We start from the raw sequence: 24699 nt of genomic DNA, 5'->3' as shown, positions 1-24699 counted from the left end.
TCAAAACCACCCAGAGGCCAGACATCCTCCTGGTCTCAGAGGAGACCAGAAACATCATCCTGATGGAGCTGACAGTGCCATGGGAGGACCGCCTGGAGGAGGCTCACGAAAGAAAGAGGGCCAAGTATGAAGACCTGGTCATCGACTGCCGCAAGCAGGGCTGGAAGGCGAGGTGTCTGCCCATCGAGGTTGGCTGCAGAGGGTTTGTGGGGCAGTCACTCTATAAGACCTTGAGTGCACTGGGCATCACCGGAGTGGAGAGGAGAAAGCATCACCGAGGAAGCAGAGAAAGCCTCGAGATGGCTCTGGATCAGGAGAGGAGATCCATGGGGAGTAGTAAATGCCACCTGAACACAAGCCAGGTCTGATCAACCATGGCTGGGTCGCCTGGGCGAGGGTGTATGATGATTGAAAGACCCGAAACACCCGATGACCCCAGGTTACATCACTGATGATGTGTTCAGGAGCATCCACGAGATGTATTCTATCAATGCAAATATACAGAATTGCCTTTTTCCTGATTTCTAATACTTTTATTCCAGATAATGTAATGCAGAAAACAATCTGTGGAGTGATTTTAAAATGGTGTCTTTATGTAGTTTGTCCACTAGAGGGAGCTCAGAATCCTAAGTGTATTACACTCTCAGCACTGTGGCAGAGCATCACAGCTGAGCAGACTGTAGATAATGTCTACAACAGGACTCTGAGAAGAATGATCAATCTTTAAAGTAAACTATTTATTTTCTCTGTAGGTTTCTATTTGTCATCTCTAGTATCATTTAAATAACCGAGGGAGCAATTTTCCGTTGAGAAGGTATTTAAAAGACGACTGGTGTCGTCGTGTAGCAACAAAGTCCGCTACACGATGTTATGAGAATATTTGCCTTTATATCAATGCTATGTGTAATCCAATGGAATGACAACATCCACAAAAGAGAAGAGAACAAAATACTGACGAACAGAAAAACATAATGCAGCCGTTGAATTACGTGCACGGAGATCGTAGCGGTCGCGTGCAGACACTTTAGCCGGTTACTATATAAACGTCATTCTCTTATAATGTTTGTTTTTCTGCAGGTAAAAAAAACATACAGTAATGGAACATACAGAGCCGGGGCGATGAGACAGATCAGCCTGGTAGGAGCCGTGGACGAGGAGGTCGGGGATTATTTCCCAGAATTCCTCAACATGCTGGAGGAGTCACCATTCCTGAAGGTGAGTCAAGACACAGTGCATGGCACTAATGCTGAACAGAACAGTTCAACAGCAAAATGAAGTTTCTCAATGAGCAGTTAAAGAACGTTGAATTTAAAAATCTTAGATAAAAGGAGGAAGATGTAACTGTCCTCAGAGATCAGCGGATTTACCTCAAAGCCCAAAGTTTAAGAAACTTGTGAAGCAGCAAATTTTCTGCATTTGATCAAGACAATAATATTTTAGTTTTTGAAAACAAACGCTGTGAAACACCAAAACTGTCTGTAGCTCTCCGACTGAAGTAGTCCCGACTGACTTAAATCAAATCACAAAAATGTAGACAACCAAAGTCACTTAATGGAAAACCCACATCAGAGGTTTTTTATTGTCTGTCTCTTGATGCACGGGCTGCACTTTAAATAAGATACATACATTGTTGGTTATATGTTTATTTATTATATTAAAAAAGAAAAATATACCCCAACATGTATGTTTGACAAAGGTGGTAAGTAGAACTTGGCTTCTGTCACAATCTGTCTGTGGGTGGCATTCTGTACATTTTACAGATTAACTCATTTCCTTTACAACCCTTTATCCCTTTACAACCCTTTATCCTACCACAGAATTCCCTTGTTTTGTTTTTTCCCTCTTTTTCTTTGCTTTTGTAAGGTTTCACTTTTTTTGTTCCTTAATCCCTACCCTGACAAAGAGGGAAGGTAAAAAAAGCTACTTAGTGTTGTGAGAAATGAGAATTGACCACCTTCTTGATTAAAAAAAAAACTCCTGACATATGCCTGATATATTTGTATTTTTCATCGGACTTCACCCAGAGTTCCTCCTGCCAGACTCCTAGTATTTTTTCCACAGTAAGTCCGAGTGAGCTGATGTTAGAACCAAGCAGGATATTATCTGGAGAATTCACCACGAGCCAATAGGAGGGGGAGTGACATTTATTTACTGTATATGCATGCAACCGCTACGATCTCTGTGCACGTAATGAACCTGCTGCATTATGTTTTCTGTTCTCCAGTTTGTTGTTCTCCACTCCTTTGTTGATATTATGATTCTGTTGAACTAAACACAGCATTAATGTAAAGGAAAATATTAATAATAATAATGATAATAATAATACTTTATTTGTATAGCACTTTTCTGTACAAGTAACAAAGTGCTTTACAACAGAAAATAAAAGCAGAGAGACAGTTAAAGCAACAGGCAGAGAGTAAACAAGCAGACAACGAAATCAGACTAATAAAATAAAAATAAGAACAATTACCGAAATCACAGAGTGAAAGCATTTTTATAGAAGAATGTCTTGAGGAGGGATGTAAAACAAGGGACTGAATCTGCAAGTCTGATCTCCTCTGGCAGGCTGTTCTAAAGTCTGGGGGCTCTAACAGCAAAGTCCCCTTTAGTTTTTAGCCTGGACTTTGGAACAGCCAGTAGGGCTCTGCCAGAGGATCTCAGACTGCGTATATTCTCACTGTAGCGTCATATAGCCGACTCTGTTGCTTCGTCCCCTACTTACACATTTTTTTTCCCCTTACTTCTCATCTCAGGAGACCCCCGCCCCCCCTCCTGTCTGACAGGGATAGTCTCCCGCTGTGAGGTGCATATGTTCACAGCCAGGTCAGAAGAATATCCAGAGCAGTCCTCCTGAAGTTATCTAGATATTTTAAGGAGTGCATATGTGAAAGCAGCTTGAGTCTTGTAGGGCACATAAACAACACACCTCATATTCTCAGTGGTGTCTGGCAGAGAGGAGGCTTTAAGTGGTGTGTCAGACTGATTCGCACCAGTTCAGGGTATTACTTCCCTATTTAAAGAGCCTGTGCAGGAATAGACCACCAAAACACTGTGTTACTCCAGTCCCCCAAATACAGGACTGACAAGCTTTTGTTGTCTTTGCTGTTCTGTGATGATACTTCAAATCTCTGCTGCATGCACTGTGGTGGAGTGAATTTTAAAAGACGCACATCCTCTGGCAATTCCTATCTGTTGAGGGGCTTTGGCTAAGATTCAGCACCCTCTCACGCTTCTGGGGTGCTGCTGTCAAGTTGTGCCACTAGAGCAGGGATCTCTCTTAAAGGCTTTATGAGATTTTTTGATCCAGCAGATGTCGCCCTTAAGCACCAGCATGAAACCAAAACAACTCGCAGTGCATTGTTGTGTTAGCATGCTAATGCTAGCGATCTTTATTATGCTGGTATCTTCACACTGCATGTACATTTACCTGAAATGAGCGTGATCTAGAAACACAGTTAAGCAGTGAGTACAGTATGTTATTCTTCTTTTCTCTAGTCCCTCAATTAAACTACTTTTATACATGAGGGGAGGAGTCAGCCGGCCGTCCAGGCGATGTAAACAAACTGAAGATAGGACTCTGAAAACTCTGAAAACATCACAGACAGTGGGACTCGGGTGTTACACCCATTGTAGACAGTCATGACTCAGAGTTATTTTCAGAGGATATACTTGATTTATATTACATTTAAGTGTGAAAAATCACATATAAAGACTTTAATGAAAAACTAAAATACTCACCAAGAATTGGCTGGAAAAGTGAATGACTGTGGCTAATGTACTGCTTTGATTGTTTTCCTTCATGTTTTCTTGTCTTCTTCTGCAGCGGACTCTTCCTTGGGGAACGCGCTCCAGTCTAAGGCAGATGAGTCCCACAGAGAGTGACGACGGGCCTATAATGTGGGTCAGACCAGGAGAGCAGATGATACCTGTAGCTGATATACCAAAGTCCCCTTTTAAAAGGAAACGGTGAGTCCAGCAATAAGAGTTTATAAACATACATACAAGTAGCTAGTCAATGTTTTTGTATCTGGTTTAAGCTCCACATTGAGTTGTTGTTTATACAGGCTGTAAGCGTCAGCGGTGTGTTTTCCTTAATCGAGCCAGCGTGCCTCTGTCCTCTCCACACAGCCCACGCGCTGTGACTATAAAAAACAGACATAAACACACTCACACGTTAGAACACCAGCCATGTTAGCAGCCTGAAGCTTTGTTGTAGCCCGATGCGGCAATTACACCCTCTCTGTTTGTCTCTGTCAGTGTCATTGTCCCCCCCCCCCCCCACACACACACACATCCACACACACATGATTCCTATGACTTTCAAGGAGAGCTTTTGTGTCAACGTGTATGATGTGAGTCATGTGGCCGAGCTCTCACATGAGATCATCACTTAAATGCTAATAGAGTCAGGAACAGAGGCTACTTCATATGGCAGCAGGCCAAACACACAACACACACTCACACACATACATTCCTTTAATGCAGCATTCATGTTACTACCGATTATTTGGTATTAATTCTATTTTGTTTATCAAGTTAAGTAAGTTTGCATTTTTAAAATTGCAATAATATCGTATCATGGCTCAAGTATCGTGATGATATCGTCTTGTGGGGCCTCTGGTGATTCCTACCCCGAATGAAAATCAACTCTGAGGACCGTAGTCGAGACAAACGAGTGAAACAGCCTTGAGTCACAGCAGCACGGCAGCTTTCAGCAGCAGCTCACGCTTCCTTATGCCACAGTCTTTGACATAACATTAAGTGTTTCCACGGCAACGGTAAACATGAAAAACATGGGCTGTTTCAACTAAAAATTTCTCTGGTTTTGATAACTGTTGGAAATATTTAAGGTAATCTAAGAACTCAACAAAAAATGTATACATAATGTAGGTTTAGTTAATGTTTTTATTCATTTAGATATTTTAATGTAAAAATTCTTTATATTACACCTTTAAATTGATGGAGTGAAAATGTGACCCAAAAGAGACATACCAGGTGAACCGAATATTTTTACATTTTATATAACTTAATGCTTTATATATAAAGGCCTCACCATTTGTCTTAAGAGAGATTTTAACACCAACATGAGCTTTATTCATTCTTAATCAACCGATGTGTGTGAGGGGAATCAATAAAAACAGAATAGTGAGTTTCTCCATAGTGTTTCATATGTAATGCATACTTTTATTACACAGTGTCAGCATTGGGAAGGTGCAGAGTGTTTCCAGACAAGGCGTTTAACAAAGTGTGTGTGTGTGTGTGTGTGTGTGTGTGTGTGTGTGTGTGTGTGTGTGTGTGTGTGTGTGTGTGTGTGTGTGTGTGTGTGTGTGTGTGTGTGTGTGTGTGTGTGTGTGTGTGTGTGTGTGTGTGTGTGTGTGTGTGTGTGTGTGTGTGTGTGTGTGTGTGTGTGTGTGTGTGTGTGTGTGTGTGTGTGTGTGGTGTATATGTACTTCTAGAAACACTTGTGTCACACCTCGGTCTGAAAGAATCTGTTTTTATGGATTAATGAAGAGAGCGTAACATGGTTTAACTATTTCTCTCTTCTCTCTGCTTCTCTCTGCGTCCTGCCACGATTCATCATTTTATCATAAGTTAACACGAGACATGAATACAAAGTGACAATCCAACATCATTTTCTTGTGATTTCCTCCTTTTGTCCTCCAAATTGCTCCTCAATCTTAAGTCGTCATCCTCTTTCCCTTCCTTCTCTCTGTCCCCCTTCAATCTCTGTTTCTGCTGCATCTTTCTTTCTTCATTTCTTTGACTATCCATCTTCTGTTTCCTCCTCTTGACCTCACTTTGCTGCTTAGAGTTGATTTATCACAGAATTACCGAGCTGTTCTTTTCAGGAAGTCTAAAAGTCATTCAAGTAAGGACAATGTGTTTTTATTTTTGTCCGCTTTAAATTCTTAAACAAAAACCTGCTTGTGGAATAAATACTGTGAAGTGCAAAAGCTGTGTTGTTGAAAGGAGTGGTGATCCTCTTTTCTCTCTGTGGTTTGGGAGAAAAGGTCAAGCTGTTAAACATTTCTGACAGCACTGAGACTCTCAGTCTGAGAATTCAGCTTGATTATAGTGGTCGGATGATGGAAAAAAAAAACAAGATGTTTCAGCTTTTAGCAAAAGATTGCCATGCTGTGTGAGATTTACAATAATTGCAGTGTAACAGAAGCAACCCTGGCAAGCAGCAGAAACAAAGTGGACGATGGCCTGACACAGAAAGTGAGAGTCCAAGGAGAACTGTGCAGTTGTCAGCGAGATGTCAAACCAATGCCTGCTCTATCTCAAGGAGAGTGGATATGACCAGATCAAATGAACAAGCTCTTTTTATCATCAGTTAAGTTTTAGACTACAGTTAAGCCAAAGCTCAGTTTCTCCAGTTGGGGATTTTCAGCTTTTCTTAATTTGACATTATTTGACATTATATACTGTATAGTAGGCTAGTGTGATGTACTGTCTTAGGAGTGTGTGCAGCAGCTGAATCATGTACATTGAAAGTGTTTGTTGTCTTATTGTGGTTCTCTTCTTTATTCTCTTTTATTTGAATACTGAGTTATCCCTCAAGTCCCCACCTCCGTCCATCTTTATCCCCTATTTCCCTTCATAATCTCTGCTCTCTCTCTCTCTCTGACAGTTTCCCTTCCTCATTTCAGCCCTTCTCTATTCTTCTCCTCCCCCTTTTATTTACCCATAAATAAGCAGAGTGGGATTTTCTGGCACAACTTCCCCAACTAAAAAAGTTCATGTAGAGTGAAAGGCTTGAAGAGGTCAAAATACTCCAGCAACACTTCTGTCGGAATCAGAATCAATCAAGTACATTTACACATACAAGGAATTTGACTTGGTGTATTGGTGCTAAACAATTAACAAGGAAATAAAGCAGAACTAGCAACAACTTAAAAAATACAGTATAAGAAGATATTACAATATATAAAATAGAATTTAAAAATGTAAAATATAAAAAACAAAATGTACAAAAGGTGTAATGTAGGAGCTGTGCAGTGGACTATGAGAAAACATCTTAATGTGTGTAACTACTCACAGAGTGCATGTAAGGAAGATACATTTTTAAAGTCCAGTGGGCGTTAATGTAATGCATTGTAGTATGAACATCAACTTTATTAACAAATTACACTTTGGGCTTGTCATCAGGGTCCCATAAATACACAGGAATGTGGCCCCACTGCTTGGTGTATCATGAGGTACAAAGAGGACATGTTATATAGAGGGCAGTTTAGGTGTTCTGGTTATCATTCTGGACGCTGCAGGTTCAGCAGCCCTCACCTTTACATTCCCTTCTTTTCAGTATTTCACTCAGCAGCTTTCCTGGTTTTACATTCATTACTGTCAGCCTGCAGTCAGACATACTGGGCTGTGTGTGTGTGTTTCATATCTCCCTCCTCTCTGTTCTGTTTTCCTCCGTCTTTCTTCCTCTCTCGCCTACATCCTCTTATCTCCCATTGAATGAATGTACATTAAGTGTTCAGCTTGTGTAGTGTCTGGTGTTTGTGTGTGCATGATGCTCTCCAAGGAGTCTCTCTCACACTCTGTGTGTTTATACTCTTCTCGTTTGAATCAGACTGCAGCTCCAGTGTGAGTCACTGATCCAGTAGTGAGCTGACTGCAGTACTTCTATTGTTTGGCTCATTTTTATGCTTTTACTGCTCTGCTTGTCTGTCTGTCTGTCTGTCTGTATGAAGTCAGGCGGAGGCATTTACTCAATTTTTACTCCATCTATAAAGCCATCCCATGGAAAAAAGAAATGTTGTGCATATCACTGATTTTAAATGTATATTTATTGTTTCCTTACTTCCAGTATTTTTTTTTGGTTATAAAAAGATGCCATATTGACCACTGCAATTAAAATGATACCACCATATTTAAACAATTTCTATATGAAGAAAAAGACATCAAACAATGAATATCGTTTTCAAGGTGTGCTTAAAATGTCAAAGTTTTGCTGTTATACGATAGGATACATTTTAGAGTTTAATCTAAAGTGTGTTTTTTATATCACGTAGTGTCCGATGATTTCTAGATAATATGTCTTTGAATTCCTCATGAAATAAGATCTTAATTGTCTAACAATTGGCTTATAAAAAAATACTCAAAATGTGTTCTTTCTGCCCTGACCGGCAGAAACACCTGATTGTGGTACAGCTGGGCTAAAGCACTTGTTTTATTTTTGGTTGACTAATCGGCTAATTGATTGACACCTATGTTGCATAGACAAAAAACTATAGATGAGAGAATGAATAGACTGGACAGAGAAAAAAAAGTCTCTTGTTCCATTAAAATTGTGCGTTTTTGCAGATTTCCTCAACTATCCATGATGTAAAAATAAAAATAGTTTGGGTTGGGGGGCTGTAATCATTTTAAACCAAATGGTTTTAATTCACCATTATTTGAGGCAGGACCATAGACTGTAAATTTCAGGTAGGACCCAGCAGATTCACTGATAACAAACATTCGTCGCAGCTCTACTGAAAGAAAACTACAACAGTGCTTTGTTGTATCCAAACTGATGCAGGTTTTATTCTCTCCAACATCCTCTCTGCTACTTGTGTTAAACTGTGTTTGTCTGGATTTCATCAATGGGCGAGTCAAACAATGAAACAACAATAGCAGCAGATAAAGCCTGTGTGGTGCTTTTATTTTCCCCCAGCAGACGGTAAACACAAAGAAACCTTGAGTCATTTTGTCTTTAGCAAAGAAATCTCTTTCTGTCCTCCTGTAGCTCCACCAACGAGGTGAAGAACCTGCTGCAGTCTCTGCCCAGGACCAGCGAGCCCAGAGAGATGCTGTTTGAGGATAGGACCCGCGCGCACGCCGATCACATCGGGCAGGGCTTTGAGCGTCAGACCACAGCTGCTGTGGGGGTCCTGAAGGCCGTACTTTCCGGAGAAAGGTAGGCAATGACATAACATTTGATATAAAAAAATATTCAAAACACCAAATGTGTAATCCTTTTATTCCTTTTCCCGATGTTTAGCTCGGACCCTCCTCGTGTAACCAAAGACGTTGTGTGTTTCCACGCTGGTGATTTCCCTCATGTGGTTCAGAGGCTGCAGCTGGACCTATATGAACCTCCCCTATCTCAGGTCTGACCTCACACACTCAAACATACACACACCAATATATATCCCACATTCAGACATTAAAAGCCTTTCTTATTTTTGTAGAGTCAATCCTTAATGTTAACTTCATATCATGCCTGTTATCCAACACTTAGTGAAAGGTATAATCTGATGTTTGATGCTGCCACCTGGTGGAGAAAAGTTTAACTGCAACAAGTTGAGGCTCTTGCTTGGCGCAAGAAAACTTGTGGAAATAATTGTTTTATAAATTTAAATAGTACAATAAGAGGGATCTTTTGATTATTTGTCTTAAGCAAACTACAATAATTCAAACGGAATAAGGTCAAAACAGTCTGTCAATCACTTCTGTTGAGTTTTAATCAGATGAACCTGCATGTTCTCATGTAGACCTGGCGAGCTGATTTCAGAATTTGGCTGCAAAACATTTCATGCTGTTTTTGATCAGAATATCTCGATGTCGAGCCAACTCCCCATAAAGTACAACAGAGATCCTATCATCAACAATACACACACACTGCCCCTCTCTCTCTCTTCTTTTTAAAAGTTATTTGTTGGGCCGTCTGTGCCTTTTATTAGATAGGACAGCTGAAAAGACACAGAGAGAGAAGGGGATGAAATGGTCGGATTCAAACCCCACAGCTGCTGTGATGAGGTCTATAGCCTCTGTACATGGGGCTTCATTCTTTAATCAGCTATTTAAAGCTGCAAAGCTCATTCCTGTTGAGTTAAAGCTCTTCTGAGGAACGTATATTTTGTCTGTTTTGGCGCCCCCTTTGTACAAAGCAGTTCACCTTATCTTTGTTGTGATTTTGACCAGTACTTGTGTTTTAAAAAAAAAAATCTCTCCTGCTTTCTTTAAACAGAAAATAGTATCACTCATTGGGAATACTTGCCATGGAAAATGTAAAAAAAAAAAAAAAGTAATTTTGGCAGCTGATACCTACCCAGCAGCAGCACCTTTGGAAATTAAAAATAATAATATAGCAATAGTCAATGTAGTCAATGGTAACTGAAACAGTCTTTGATGTCAGCATAGAAGATGAAGGTTTCACCTCCTTCCTCTTCCTCTCTCTTCACAGTGTGTGAAGTGGGTGGATGATGCCAAACTGAACCAGCTGCGTCGAGAGGGCATCCGCTACGCCCGCATCCGCCTGTGTCACAATGACATCTACTTCATCCCTCGCAACGTCGTCCACCAGTTCAAGACCGTGTCGTCTGTCTGCAGCCTGGCCTGGCATGTACGCCTACAGCAATACCACGGTGGAGAAGGAGAGGACGAAGAAGAGGAGGAGGAGGAGGTGAAGGAGGAAGAGGAGGAGGTAGAGCTGAAGGAAAAGGAGAGTGAGGTAGAAGAAGAGAGGAGGAGAGGAAAAAAGGAGGAAAAATGTCTGAAAGAGAGGATAAAGGAGGAGGTCGACGTGGCAGAAAAAAGGACGTTGCTGACTGTCAAAACTGAGGAGGAGGAGTCTCTTCCTCTTCAGCCTTCACCTCTTGTGTCTCCACCTCCTCTCTCCATGGACTCCAATGTGAGCGGCACGAGAGACAAAGAAGAAGAAGAGGAGAAGAAGAGGTTGAAAGAAGGAGTCAAACCCAAACAACAGGATGCACCTCATGCAAAAATAAAAGCAGAACCACTTTCTCCCTTAAGAAACAAATCAACTCCACCTCCTTCTGCTCGCTGTCCTCCTGATCAGGACGCCAAACCTAAAGCAGCATCATCAAAGCACCATCACCGTCATCACCATCATAACTCTGAGAACAGGACGACGTCTTCCAGTAAAAGCTCCTCTTCATTTCCTCACTCAGCTTCTAAATCACACATCTCCAAGTCTTCCTCTTCATCTTTGGTGTCTCCTCTAGCTCCTCCTTCTCCATCTTCAGTATCCTCTGCATTTTCTCTTCCAGCTACAACATCCTCCTCCTTTGCCAAATCAGCCCAAACTATTGTGAAACCATCTTCCTGCTGTCGGCCTGAACTGAAGGACAAAGACTCCCCCCGCCTGAAAGCAGACAACGCCTTAGACACTAGGACACACAAAGCTGCCACAGACGTTCAACAAACACACACACCTTCAGGTCTGCAGGTAGACACACGGACACACACTGCAGATGTGAGGACATACACACTCCAAGAGACATGGACTCAGAGTTCAAACTCGAGGACCTCGTCTTTGGATCCACAGAGGCCGGGGAGTTACCTGCAGCAATACACACCCAAACACCTGCCCCCTCCCTCCCCACTCCCTCACATGCTGCCCCCGTCTTACCCTCCTCACAGGCCCCCAATGCATCCCCCAAACCCTCCACTCCCCCAAACTATGAACTCATTTCTCCCACAGACTCCGCCCCCCCATTCGGCCCACATAAACCAGCTCCACCTGCCCCCCCCTCCCCAACCTAACCTCACCACCCAGTCTCAACCGTACTACCACCCTTCCCTCCCCGCCTCCCAAACTCTCCCTCATCTCCTCCCTCACCATCACCAGTACCCCCCCCAAACCAAACCCTACTACCCCCATCAGCACCCCCACTTCCCGTTTCATCCCTTCCTTCCCCCGCAGTCGTACCTCCCCCAACTGCCGGCTTCTTACCCCCTGCAGCCACTGTACCAAACTTTAAAGCCAGCACAGCATTTCCCTCACCCGCCTCCTCCTCCTTCCTCCACACCTCCTCCTCTGCCTCCTCCTCCTCCTCCCCCTCAGCCTTCCCCCTCCCTCCTCTCCCCCTCCCCAATGCATGAAGAGCAGATTTTATAGTTTTTGTACATATGATACTGTTTTTAAATAACTGTATATGTAGAGCGAGGATTTATTTAGATTGTGTTTTTAAAACAGTAAAAGAGGGAGGAACAGTATGAGCACAATAATGTTGTTTTTAATGCTGATTTTAAATATCCCAGTTGTGCTCGGGTTTCATTTGCATTTGTTGGTAGTTTTGGCCTTGATGTACGGCTACAAAGATGTTGACATTTTTAAGACGGTTTCAGCCTCAAGTTTAAACTACTGGTTCTGTTTTCTGTAAAATGCAGTTTAAAAAATTGATTTTAAAATCACTCCATCAAAGATAGGAAGGAAATCGTTTTGAAACGTATCTCAAATATTTATAGAAAAAGGTCTGGATGTTCGACCTTTTTGTGAAACTTGCAGCTAATGCTTCCATTTTTGTGGCTTTTTTCTAGTGAGTTTATTTTTATGCCCAAGACTGTTTCTGGAATTATTATGGGTCAAATTGTAATATTATACAATACACTATTGTATCAATATTGCTGCATTTCCTCTACTATACCATATTGATTCATCAATATGGTAAGCTGCAGAATTTTTCCATAATATTGTATCTTGAGCATTTTTGCTCTGCAATAATCTGCTGAATTTAAATGCATTTCATTGTTATTGATATGGAAACAAGTTAAATCATTAGAATATTAGTGAAGTTTTTTAGTGCCAAGAAATAAGAAATGACAGCCCTGTATACAGTATACATTTTTACTTAAAGTACAAGCATAGTACCAAAAATGTCAAGCAATAAAGTATTCTGATTACCGTAAAACTTAAATTAATTGCCCGGCCTTTATTTGGGACAGGCGTTAATAAGAGACAGGCCTATAATTATTAAGCACGTTTTGGACAGACTTTCAAATTGTAAATTTACATCAAAACAAATATTTAACAAAATTAGTATACCAACAAATTAAATTAGAAATGACTTGATTGATTTAATCTGTTCTAAGCTTTGACACCATACCAACTTGTTGGACTGTGGGAGAGGGAGACATTTTTGTTAATATATTTTTGATCTGCAAACTAATCAACACTAATTGCATAAGCGGCCTTTAATGGAGACCTGCTGTTTTGTTTTACGGTATCTTGTACATTTAACTGCAACAGTGTCAAAGCTCTAAATCTGCTTTGATTCACATCATCATCATTTGGATGATTCTCTGATAGAAAAAAGGTTCAGGGTCATGAGATTTATAAAAGTCAAATTTATTAGGACCTTTGCAGATGCACTTAGAGCTCCCCATACAGAACGAGCAGACTGATATCACACACATGTAGCTGTTAACTTTCCAGATGTGACTCATAGCACTTTTAAACATAGATTCATCAACTACTGTTTTGTTACACTTTAAATTATTCTAGACATTTAAGTTAAAGGAGCAATATGTAAGATGTGTACTGAATGAAATCATAAAATGACCTTACTATATCATCAGACATTAAGGAAACATGCTATGTTGAAGTGCAGCAGCCAGTATGTCCTCCTTCTAACTTTCGACAGAATGGTCTGTATTTTTTTGACCAGAGAAGGTAGGCACCCCACCAGTCGTTTTGGATGCCCCTCGGTTTGCCAGATATGACACTAGTTATCACCGCAATCCAACAGGTGTTGAGTGATGAAAGTGGCCAAGCAAACTGGTTCAGATAGAAGTGAATCTAAAACTAGGATCAATATTGGAGATGCTTTTGGAAAGAGAGGTTAGAACAAAGAAAGTTTTACAGACCGATGCAGACTGATGCAGAGCTGGCTAAACACTGAAGCTTTGCAACCTGCTTGCAAAGCTTTTGAATTCAGACTGCAGTACCCATTTAAAAGGCTAGGTGTCAGAGTCAGATATTGCTTCTTTTATGAACCCCGGATTACAACAGGGCATTTAAAGGTTCTTCCAAATCTAAAATGTTCATGTTTAAGGCCTTAGATTTTCTAAGATATAGTTATTTTATTCTATAGGCTCAAAGACAAACAGACAGTACACTTTCCAGAGTTCTTTCCCAAAGCACTATTTATATTGACATGAGTTTTTTTTTTCTGCTTTTGAATGTTTAATTTAAGGACCAGAGACTGGGTGCTCTCTTGTAGAAAGTAAATAATTTATATTCTGTTTTAGGAATGACTATGAATAGTACTCTTCTGTCTCGCCCAACAGCTGTAGAACTTTTTGATCTTTTTTTTTTGTTTGTCGTAGATGTCTTGATTTTAATAACAACATTGGAGTACAGCCCACTTGCTAATGTAGCCTACAACATTTCCCCAGTGCCTGTCCTTAACTGTGAAGTAATGGTCCAGAACCATGTAGAGAAGGAGACGTGTTTAAGGTCCCAGTCTTAAGTTTTCACTGAACAAATGGATGCAAAGCTTAAAATTGGTCACTAAAGCTTTTGACAACTCAAGTCTGTGGTCTGAGACTGGAATCAGTCAAACTTGTGGGTTGTGCTTAGTCTGGAGAATTTGAAAAAATGAAATCTAAACTTTCAGCTCTCTTCAGGGAATTAATTTCAGAGGCACAACTCTTCTGTATGTGGCTCTGGTTAGATCGAGGTGATAATGAAGCACTTGATGCCACTTGCGGGCGCTCTGCAGCTCTTTTTATGTTTTCGGGTTTCAGATGTTACAAAAGAAACTGACAAGGATCTTCTATATTTTTTGTACAAATGTGAAAAGATTATGGTCGAAAACATGTCTTCAGCAGTCGCTGCTGTTTTCATCGATTTATTTATCTTAAGGTTTTTTTTGTTTGTTTTTTGGTGATTTTAATCTGTCAGCACTGTAGTGTACATAAAAAGTTTTGTAAAGAGGAAAATATGTATTGTGGTTTTTACTTTAAATATGAGCCGAGCTAATAAAAGGTTCAATGTATGGAATCAATGTGGTATGAATTCTTTAATGTTTCCTTACTGCACTATAAAAACCTTAGGAATGTAAACTTTTTAGGATTTAGAAAATTGCTCTTTTGTAGTCATAAGACCTGGAAGATTCTTATGATTTTAAATGGTCAGCTTCAGAAAATGTGAAAAGAAAATACCTTACAAGACACCATGTTGTCATTCTGATCACTAGCAGCACTACGCAGTAATGTTTGTACAATTTTTAACTCCTGCATGTGAGCACACAGCCTTTGCAATTCCAACTTTGCCATCAATACACTTTTTGTTTGCAAAACTGGGAGACAAATGTATCCATGCATCCAAACAGGAAGTGAAAAAAGGATACAGCCAGTAATGAAGGTACCCATGATTGTAAACAATGCTGATTAAAGGTATTGTTTTCAGGGTGGACAAACATGTAATGTGTTTGTAAGATATCAATAATACTCAATGCATTTTGTTGACAAACACTTAATCACTTTTGTTTACAGGAAAACTTAATCTTGCAGCGTCAAACCTGCACTAACTAATTTCTACCACTTGGGGCAGCACAAACCGACTGAACGTAACAACGGGACATTTAAACATTTTGCCTTGATGTGGTGAAGTTGTTAGTAAACAGAGCAGAAGTAAGTAACCCTTCACACAAACAGCTACTCGTGATCTGATGTCAAAGTATATTTATTATATTTGATTTAGCTATTAAGATTTATGTTATTTTAATATAGAAACACTTAGATGTTTGCACTGAGGAATGTTTCAAAATGTCTCCTTGCTGGGTTGTGTTAGGACCACAAACACCTGCCTTCCTCTCACAGGCCTTTTCCATTTCTCTTTTATTTTAACAAACTACAAATCAACTGTTATGTTTTGTATGGCCCCCTTTTTTCTCTCTCTCTCTTTAGATTAGTGTTATGAAAGCCACCCACTCACTGCAGTCTACAGAAATGATCACATCACTTTCACCAGGAAAGATTTAAGCAGACACATCATACACACTACAGTACAGTGTGTGTGTCGGGTCGGGTATAATTTAAATCAGACTTTTTTTTTTTTTTTTTTTTTCATCTTTCATGCCTTCTCTCTCGACACAGCAGGAATGCCAAACGAGCTCAGCTGACCTTCACAGTGAGTGAAGGCGAAGGCAGGCAGGAAGCTGGAGCCGAGACAAAGAGGGATTTTGGAGGGAATACTTGGAAAAAGCTTGTTGAACCATGTGAGTGTAGCTTACACACAGAGTGTTCAGTGTTTGAGCTGAGATGACTCACTTCTCAAGGTCAAGTGCCACGCTGCTGATTGGTTAGAAACAGTTTTAGTTAAGTTATGAAAATGATTTTCATGTGTCTTCACATTGGACTTCTCATGCAACCAAATGCAAAATAATTCAGACAAGTAAAACTTCTAATACTCTAATGATGAAAGCCCTGCTTTACAAATCCACTGCTCAAAGTACCAATAGTAAACTAATGTGTCCTCTATGGCTGGTATGATATAATGCAATACTGGATTGTTAATACTGATGCATCCATGTGATGATTTTACTTGTTTGGAAATAAGCTTTACTACTTCAAATTAAATGAAAAGGTTCCAAACATTGGGTTCCGGCCACTGCAAAGGTTCTCAAGAAAAATGACAGAGTCTAGTAAACAATTTTGGGGATTTTTAAAAATCTAATCTTTGCTTTTTTGTGAGAAAAAAAAAAGTCAGGCAAGTTTTCCACTTTGAGACTCGGTTAATTAAACATCTACCGCGGGAAACATGTCCGTGTTAGAACTGCAAAGCATAAACTGAAACTGTAACTATTAATCTAATAGATGAACTGATAAATATATATTTGTGTTTTTAATGTAACATCATTCTTGGCAAAATACACTAGCATTAAAGGTGTCAAAATAAATGTAGTGTAGTAAGAAGAACATTATTTTGTTATAAATACACAAAATTAAACTGGGTTAGATAAATGTACATCACTGCACGTTTGTGGGAAGTGTTCAGGTTGAATTAATTTACAAGCCTTGCTAGCATGATAGTTTTGATAACACACTTTACTAGCACTCATTTTTCTGTGCCTTATGGAAAAACACAAATGTTTTTTTTCTTCTCTTTCTGCAGAAATGTTAAACTCCACCCTTCAACCAATCTCTCCACATACAATATACTCACGTCTGTCTACACCATGATTACCACTGTTTAAGGTGTATCATAATCACTAAAAGATTTGTATTAGTCTGTCTTGGTGTTGTGCTTTTTCAAATGATTTCTGACTTCACTTTTGGGATAGGTAAAGTATATTTCACACCTGCTGCTGTTAAGGACATAATACAAACATTAACTTCATACTTAAAATATCAGCATTGGAAGATGCAGCAGAATATCCCTGTGTGTATATGAGAGAAGCTAACACGTCTCTGAAAGGGCAAACATTCTCAGATTATATTCTGCGACATAACATAGACTTTTAAAACTCTGCTGGAGACTTGGTCTGACCCTAACCACTACTTCCCAAACCTTAACTACGGACCCAAAGAAACGTAGGAACATGGCTTTTGTCCCCATTTGGACAAACTGTTCAGCAGGTTTGTACTCCCTGTGAAATGTGTCCCTGAAAGAATGCTAAGTCAGATCTCACACACACTCACATTCACTCGTTGTTTGCTCTGTGGTTGCTTCACAGTTCGTTTTAGGTCACCTCCCTGCAGCTACATTTAATTTTCACAGTCCCTATAAACATGTCCCTTCTAAGAACTTAAATGTGTATAATGCTACAACTAGAATCAAATGTAAAGAAATTATTATTTCCAACACATGCATTTATTATCAAATACTTTAGTCCTCAAAACGCTTCCTCTTTTTCATTTCATCATCGTGCAAAATAATGCAGATTAAATACTAATTAACAATAAAATGGCACAAAACAAGAAATGGCACAGTGTCAGCTGTACCAAGATGACATAACAAAAAAAACATTAAATTGAGCCCTTTAGAAAATGATCTAACTGCTCAGTAGAAGTTGCTTAAGTTAGATTTTCCATATTTATCTGTTTATATGTAAATGTTTCATACTGTTTGGTCACCATGTATGATACACATGATTTGTTTTCCTTCCAGCAGCCTTAAACCTTTGTACCTAATAGCAGCTAACACATGGCACATGATGATCTACAAGGTACAAAAGAGACCTTGTAACAGGCAGAGGGAACAGCCTGTGGGAGAAGATGTTGTTCAAGATGACATTATGTTTTTAACAACTTGAAAAATGATCTTGGTATTTTTTTCTCTTCATGTGCCTAGAGCCAAAACACACCCTTTGGCCTCGACCTGAACAAAACAAATGAACATACAACTTGTGAAATAATATTTAGCCATCTACTATCCACAGCTAAGGAAGGAAAAGAAACATCACGATTATTTTGGTACCAAAAGGGGATCGAACATGTAATGCAGCTTAAATGAATGAAGTCAGAATTTCCCACTTTCTCCTGTGCTAACTTATTTACAGTGAACATAAACACTTGAAAAAATACTGAACAACTAAGTACAGAACAAAGAGGACATTGATTCTTCCAGTGTATAATTTACCTGTACATAATATACATTTGGCCATAATAGAGCCATCTTTTCGGAACATGATTATTTTCACACAAATGGCCGAGATAGTACTTTGATTCCTTCTTCAGTGTTTGTCTTCTGGAAACATTATCAGGCTAAAAGCTCAGATTTGACAAGAGTCATAATGAGAGGTATGTATCTCATCAGTTTTGTTGTAATGAATCATGCTGAGGTATAATCCCTCTTAGGCTTCTCTTCTTTCAGGAAAGATGTTTAGCCCCAGCTCCACCAGCGCCCCCAGCAGCATGGTCCACAAAGGTATGCACACAAACGTCAGCTTTACATCTGCCAGCTTCTCCAGCTTGGCGCACAGCGTCAGGCAGAAGCCGAGCTTCAGCAGCATGGCCGTCAGGTACCAGGCACGCAGACGCAGGTCTGGTGAGCCATTGCGAGGATCGTACCCAGGCTTGCAACGGCCCGCCATCTTGATGGCAAGCATGAGGATGAGGATCCCGTCGAAGACCCAGACAGGGAGGAAGATGAGGAACCAGTTCCACTGCACCTGGAGCCAAATAGGAGGTACATGGTACAATCAGTGTGATAGGTCAAATTATTGCTTTGATAAGAAGATCATTTTGCACTTTCATATAGAATGAATAACTTCAACTGATAAGACTCTGAATAAACAGAAGCTTAGAGAAAGTAGTATCAAGAGATATAAATATGTACCTTCCCGTCCAGTTTGAGTACCAGCATGATGAGGAAGACCAGGGTAAAGACCCAGGTCAACAATACTCTCTGAGCCAGAGACATATCAGTGACTAGAGACTGTCCAGAGGAGAAAACAGACAAACAGAGGCTGGACAGAACAAACACCAACAGAACAGAACAGGTCGTTATTATCATGGATATTTGACTATAGAGTATTTCAGCAATAAATCAGACATATTGGAAAGGAAAGCAACGTTGGAGGTGCAAATTGCCATGTAATTGTTGCACTGTTCACAAAACTGTCCCGCTAACATTAGCTAGAAAGGATTTTTAGTTGTCTTGTTTTAATTCATCGTTATTTAGCCAATGCTACAATGACAGCTAGCTTTTACAGAAATAGCATTTAGCCAACAGATTATTGTTTTTATTTCGGACAAAGTCCATCTTACCTTAGTGTCCTCTTAAATCCGCTGCCAGAATATTATTCTGCCTGTATAGCACACACTGAAATTCATGACATTTTTTACATTATTTCACATAATTATCAGAAGACTGAGCGAAGCAGACGGAGGGATTTCTGGTCCGTTATCCCTGTTGGCCCCGCCTGTACTGGAAGCTGATTGGCTCTCGTCGTGTAGCGTCACCACCTGATGTCTTTCATCCTGACGTTCTGCCCGTAATGTGTTTATAGATGCGCAAGTTGGTTTATAACGTTTCCTGTAGGGAGGTTTTTCGTCCACTAGATGTAAGTAGAAGATTGTTTCATTACACCCTGTGGTCTTGTTGGTATGTGTACAACCGTGCTGCTTCATTGAATTCGACCATTTGTCACCTTATACTTTACTTTTCATGTATTTTCATATCTAGAATGGTGTGTAGGGCTGTTGTTTTCATTTAATTATTAACAGTTGGTGGTGACGATTATTGGCTTAAAATGCCATTGCGCATTTACATCTTGCTTTACGTTCAGGGGCTGAAGTTATAGTTTTACAGTGAGACGCTGAAAGGGAAAAGCTAGTGCTTCAAACATCGATGAGCGGACACTCAGCATCTCATGCAGACAGTGGAGACGAGCTAGCTCCGTGCAGAAAAGAAAATAGTCTGAAAAGCAGAGTTGTGTCTCCGTGGGGAAACTGGGGACTGACGTCGCTGTGAAGAAGGTAAGAATGAACGGTGGCATTTAGTGTTTAGACAGCAGCAATCAGGATTTCAGTGTTAGGTAAGCTCAGCTGTGTGGTCTCTTTGTGCCTACCGGTAGCTTGAGCTAAGTGGGTAGCATGAAAAGAACTAGCAGCAGAAAGAGGAGGGGGAGAAGAAGGAGGAAGACAGTCTGTGAGAAATGAACCATGAAGACTGTCTGAAAACACCGTGGTTTGATCTACATGCAGGCTAGCTAAAGAAATTAGCCTCACTTAAAATGATTTACAGCGCTGCACATGTGTCCTGTTGAGGAGAAAAATACACAGTAGAGTTTGCTTTATGCTGTATTTAAGACAGTAATGTTACTAACATACATGGCTCCTATGCACTACAAAGCATATACTAACATACTCTATTTACTTTGACTGTTCTACTATCTTATTTTTAATCCACTCTTAACATCTGTAACTATCTTGAATTCAGCTGGGGATGCACATGACCCTTTTTTAGGGTTTCCTAACTGTTAGTAGAGTACTGTTAAACAACACAGTGATTTTGGGGTATGGGCCAGGGTGCTATTTAAAACAGGAAATCATCAAAGAGTAATTTTCATTTTAAAATATGTGTCAGGGTAAAAAGAGTACTTTAAGAGTAATTATCTGAGGTAGTCATCTCTAATGGCCAAAATTGCACTGTTTGAAGATGTCTTTGCTCATTTAGATAGCTTGTCTTTTACAGGGAGGTCAGGGGTCAGCCAGTTATTTCCTTTTTTCCCTTTATATTGCATGTTTTTGTACAACAAAACATTTAAATTCAAAGTTGGAACAATATCCTACTGAGAATCAATTTATCTTGGTAGTTTTTTAAGCCATGATGCAGAGATATTCTTAAATTTTTGCTAAAAAAAAAAAAAAAGGCTATTAAAACAGTTGGTTACAGTTCAAATAGAGCGAGGATACAGCGAGGAAACAAACCTTCCAGATTTGTATCATGTTTACAAGTTGTATCTGTCAACCTGGAGCTTGTACCGGAAAAGATTTATTTCTTGTAAATGAGAACAGGTAATTTCAGTCTGAATATTTTTAGTTCATTTACAAGTGCAGCTGTCACATCTGACTGTGTTTGGACTGCAGCCAATCATTGAATGTGTTTGTTTCACCTGCAGGCAGTCAGGTACACAAGGCGACACATCACACATATGTTTGTTTTAATATGTACTTTCATACTTCTTACACATTTATACCACTATTATGTAGCAATAAAGGAAATACTTTGAGTAAGATTACTGATTGTTTTCTATCAGTTACTGTAGAAGAAGCCTTAAGATAAGACATTTTAATATGTAGACGGGCAGTAAACAGGAGCATCCAGTAAACGTTTGCAAACAGGTATATATTTTTTTTATTGCTTGATAACAGAAGGAGGAGAAGTGATGAAATCACGATTAGAGAAGGCATTGTGTCACGCCCAGCTAAGTCAAGTCAAGTCATATTTATTTATAAAGCACATTTAAAAACAGCAGCAGCTGACCAAAGTGCTGTACAATGCATCAAATAAACAGTTTACAGGGGATTACAACATATACAATAAACACAATAAAATATGATAGAATAAATAGGAGAGATAATGAAGCAATAACTGGAATCTGAAAGAACCGTCTATTCAGGACCAGAGGACTCAAATGCTTAAATATAAAAATAAGTCTTCAGAAGGGACTTAAAAGAGTCAGTAGAGGATGTAGACCTGATGGGAAGAGGAAGGCTGTTCCACAGTTTTGGGGCTTCAACTGAAAAAGCACAATCTCTTTTTAGCTTGAGTCGTGAGCGGGGGACAGCCAGCTAAGTTCTTACACACCAGGGAATCCGGGGAGACCTTCACATGCACAGACATCAATATGAATAGGATTAAACATCGCTTATACCTTTGACATGTTAACTGATCAATCATAAGGAAGGCCTGCATGCAGCAGGTTGGTCAGTGCATTGTGTGTGTGGTGTTTTTTTCTTTTTTTAAATGCATTTGCTCAAATGGAATTGGTGTGGTTGTATGAGTGAATGTCTTAGTGTTTGTGTATTTCCAGCAGACTGAGGTCAGCATGTTTCTTTGTATTTTACTCTCCATCCAATCTCAGTCCTTTCTTTCTCTTTCTCTTCCTCCCTCCTTCTGTCTGCCTCCCTCAGATGATGCTCTGTCTATTGTGCATCATGAACCTGCCTGCAGTGGCTGTTACATCACCAGCTGCAATGTAGTTACATCACACACTCCACTGTCCTATCATCTTACAGTATATTACAGCTGCAGAAAGGCTTGTGCGCTGGTGATATAAGTCTATGATGAAAAATAAATAAATAAATTGCAGTATTGAAAAGGGGCAGAAAAGGTCAATGGGCTTTGCAGAGAAGAAGAGAATGACAGGTTGTGTTCATGATAAAGTGGGAAGTTGTGTTGGATTAGCTATTGCTGCTCAGATCATGTTAAAGACAGGAGAGAGAATCTACACAAGTGCCATTTTAATTCTTGAAATTACTAATCTTTGTGTTGAATGTAATATTGTGTCAGTTTGTCTTATGGAAACTACCAATGTCCTATATGATATCTCTGAAATAGAAGTTATTTATTCATGGCTAATAGGAGATTTGCATTGCAGGCGTCCATCCTTTATGTTAATTGAAAACACCTGCACTTTTTCTCCTGTTTCAAACAAGGATTTCTTATATGAAAAAAGCTTCTGGTGTACATTTTTCAAGATTTTTTGTGGATTTGCCTCTCCTTAGGTGTTTATAATTTTTTCTGTCTGATTAGAAAACGATGGTGTGACAAAGCTGTCAATCAAACAGTCTGAGTTTTTTTTGTTTTCCTAATGCACTCAACGCTGATGGCAAATATACCAGCCTCATTCACTTTGATATTAACATTTTAAAATCTCCTATAAACTAAACTTGAATCCCTTACTCTGTAGAGGTACAAACATGAATACAGTCATATTGAATTGAGGGAGATGCTCTTATTGTTTCGGGTGCTGTGGCTCAGCGGGTATAGTTCTTCAGAAGATTGGTTCCATCCCTAACTCTGAACCAAACATTTCTGTCAGTGGCATAACCATTGCTGTCATCTATTTTTTTTATTTGCCTTTAGCTCTTTTAGTGTCTTTCATCTTTTTCAAATCTTTGGTCCTCTTGGTCTCAGCTCCTGTTGTTGGGTTCTTGCATTGCCTGGGTTCTTACAGTGGTTCTTACGATGGTCGTGTTAAAGGCTTTATGTGATTCTTTGATCCAGCAGATGTCGCCCTTGAGCACCAGCATGAAACCAAAACAACTTGTGCTGCATTGTTGTGTTAGCATGCTAATGCTAGCGATCTTTATTATGCTCGTATCTTCACACTGCATGTAAATTTACCTGAAATGAGCGTGATCTAGAAACACAGTTAAGCAGTGAGTACAGTATGTTATTCTTCTTTTCTCTAGTCCCTCAATTAAATTACTTTTATATGTGAGGGGAGGAGTCAGCCGGCCGTCCTGACGATGTAAACAAACTGAAGATAGGACTCTGAAAACTCTGAAAACATCACAGACAGTGGGACTCAGGTGTTACACCCATTGTAGACAGTCATGACTCAGAGTTATTTTCAGAGGATATACTTGATTTCTATTATATTTAAGAGTGAAAAATCACATATTAAGTCTTTAAATATGTTTATTGGGTTCTGTGCTGTTGGATTGTATTTTATTGTTCTGGCTATTTTGCATTGTCAGTATTGCTGTTGTTTCTGTTCTTATGTGTTTGGTTTAGTTTGCTTTGTTCTTGTTTTTTCTGTTTGTCAAAGCACTTTGTAAACCTGTGTTTTTAAAGGTGCTATATAAATAATGTAAAATTATCATGATATTATTTTTATAACCAGTGGAGATTGCTTTGGACAAAAATCGTCTGCTAAATGACATTGTATTTCAGCTATTGTCAAGGGAGTTGTCAGATTAATTCAATTTTTATACAATCATTTATGTGGAATCCAAAATCCTGGGCCTTCGTGTTTTAAAATTTCTGCTCTTTTTTGCACAAGACTTAAAAAGAGTCATTTTATGAATTGATCTAGTTGTGACACTCCTTGTCCTTTTCAGTATTGTCACTGATGCAGGTTTTCCAGTTACAAAAAAAAAAGGCCAACGGTCATGTGATTTGTGTTCTAGAAAGATAACCATTTGGTCATAGAAGTTATGTATCTGTCACTAAAGTCGGATTTCAATGCACACAGATGATACATTTACAGAAACACTGTTGGACAGTGAGTTCAGTAGATCAGTAAGACACATGCTGCTCTTAAGCCTCATCACGTGAACACCAGCCAATGCCCAATTACTTAGTGTACACTCACATGTATGAAACTGCTCTTTTTCACAGACATTAGATGTACCGGTAGTTATAAAAAGAAAGTGTCTTTCTTTACTGCCTGATTTGATTGACCACACACACACATGGCCACTGTTGCTTTGAATCTCAAATTCTGCCAGGCCAGACAGTCTTGACCGACTCTCTCTCTCTCTTTGTTTTCCAAATGTCCA

At 39.5% G+C, this 24699-nt stretch overlaps 3 protein-coding genes across 5 annotated transcripts in view; 2 read left to right on the top strand and 1 right to left on the bottom strand.

The window, feature by feature from the left end:
• Positions 1-14735, top strand: part of LOC109987638 (lysine-specific demethylase RSBN1L) — a 40111-nt gene extending 25376 nt beyond the window's left edge. Inside the window, exons 5-9 of the mRNA XM_029278233.2 lie at positions 1078-1215; positions 3824-3966; positions 8738-8908; positions 8993-9101; positions 10178-14735. Coding sequence (XP_029134066.2) covers positions 1078-1215; positions 3824-3966; positions 8738-8908; positions 8993-9101; positions 10178-11854 — 2238 coding nt within the window. The 3' untranslated portion in view covers positions 11855-14735. The remainder of the gene's footprint in view (positions 1-1077; positions 1216-3823; positions 3967-8737; positions 8909-8992; positions 9102-10177) is intronic.
• Positions 14736-17532: 2797 nt separating this feature from the next.
• LOC109987644 (transmembrane protein 60) lies at positions 17533-19618 on the bottom strand. The gene is made up of 3 exons (XM_020638795.3): positions 19453-19618; positions 19022-19151; positions 17533-18854 (listed from the first exon to the last, which is right to left on the bottom strand). The coding sequence occupies exons 2-3, from the start codon at positions 19103-19105 to the stop codon at positions 18537-18539; spliced, it is 402 nt and encodes a 133-aa protein (XP_020494451.1). The 5' UTR covers positions 19106-19151; positions 19453-19618; the 3' UTR covers positions 17533-18536.
• A 376-nt stretch (positions 19619-19994) lies between these two features.
• Positions 19995-24699, top strand: part of LOC109987637 (protein PHTF2) — a 46621-nt gene continuing 41916 nt past the window's right edge. For 2 of the 3 annotated variants that reach the window (XM_020638787.3, XM_020638786.3), the window contains exon 1: positions 19995-20163. The gene's annotated coding sequence lies outside the window, so the exon portion shown is untranslated. The remainder of the gene's footprint in view (positions 20164-24699) is intronic. The other variant, XM_020638789.3, reaches the window with a different exon arrangement.

This window comes from Labrus bergylta, chromosome 23 (assembly GCF_963930695.1).
Source record: "Labrus bergylta chromosome 23, fLabBer1.1, whole genome shotgun sequence".
NCBI lineage: Eukaryota > Metazoa > Chordata > Actinopteri > Labriformes > Labridae > Labrus > Labrus bergylta.
Note: the sequence above shows the minus strand (reverse complement) of the source record. Positions and strands in the feature narration are given on the sequence as shown.

Coding starts and splice junctions, on each gene's coding strand:
- LOC109987644 (XM_020638795.3), bottom strand. CDS start 19,105: ATGTCTCTGGCTCAGAGAGTATTGTTGACCTGGGTCTTTACCCTGGTC. Junction 18,855..19,021: donor TACTCAAACTGGACGGGAAG/GTACATATTTAT, acceptor ATTTGGCTCCAG/GTGCAGTGGAACTGGTTCCT.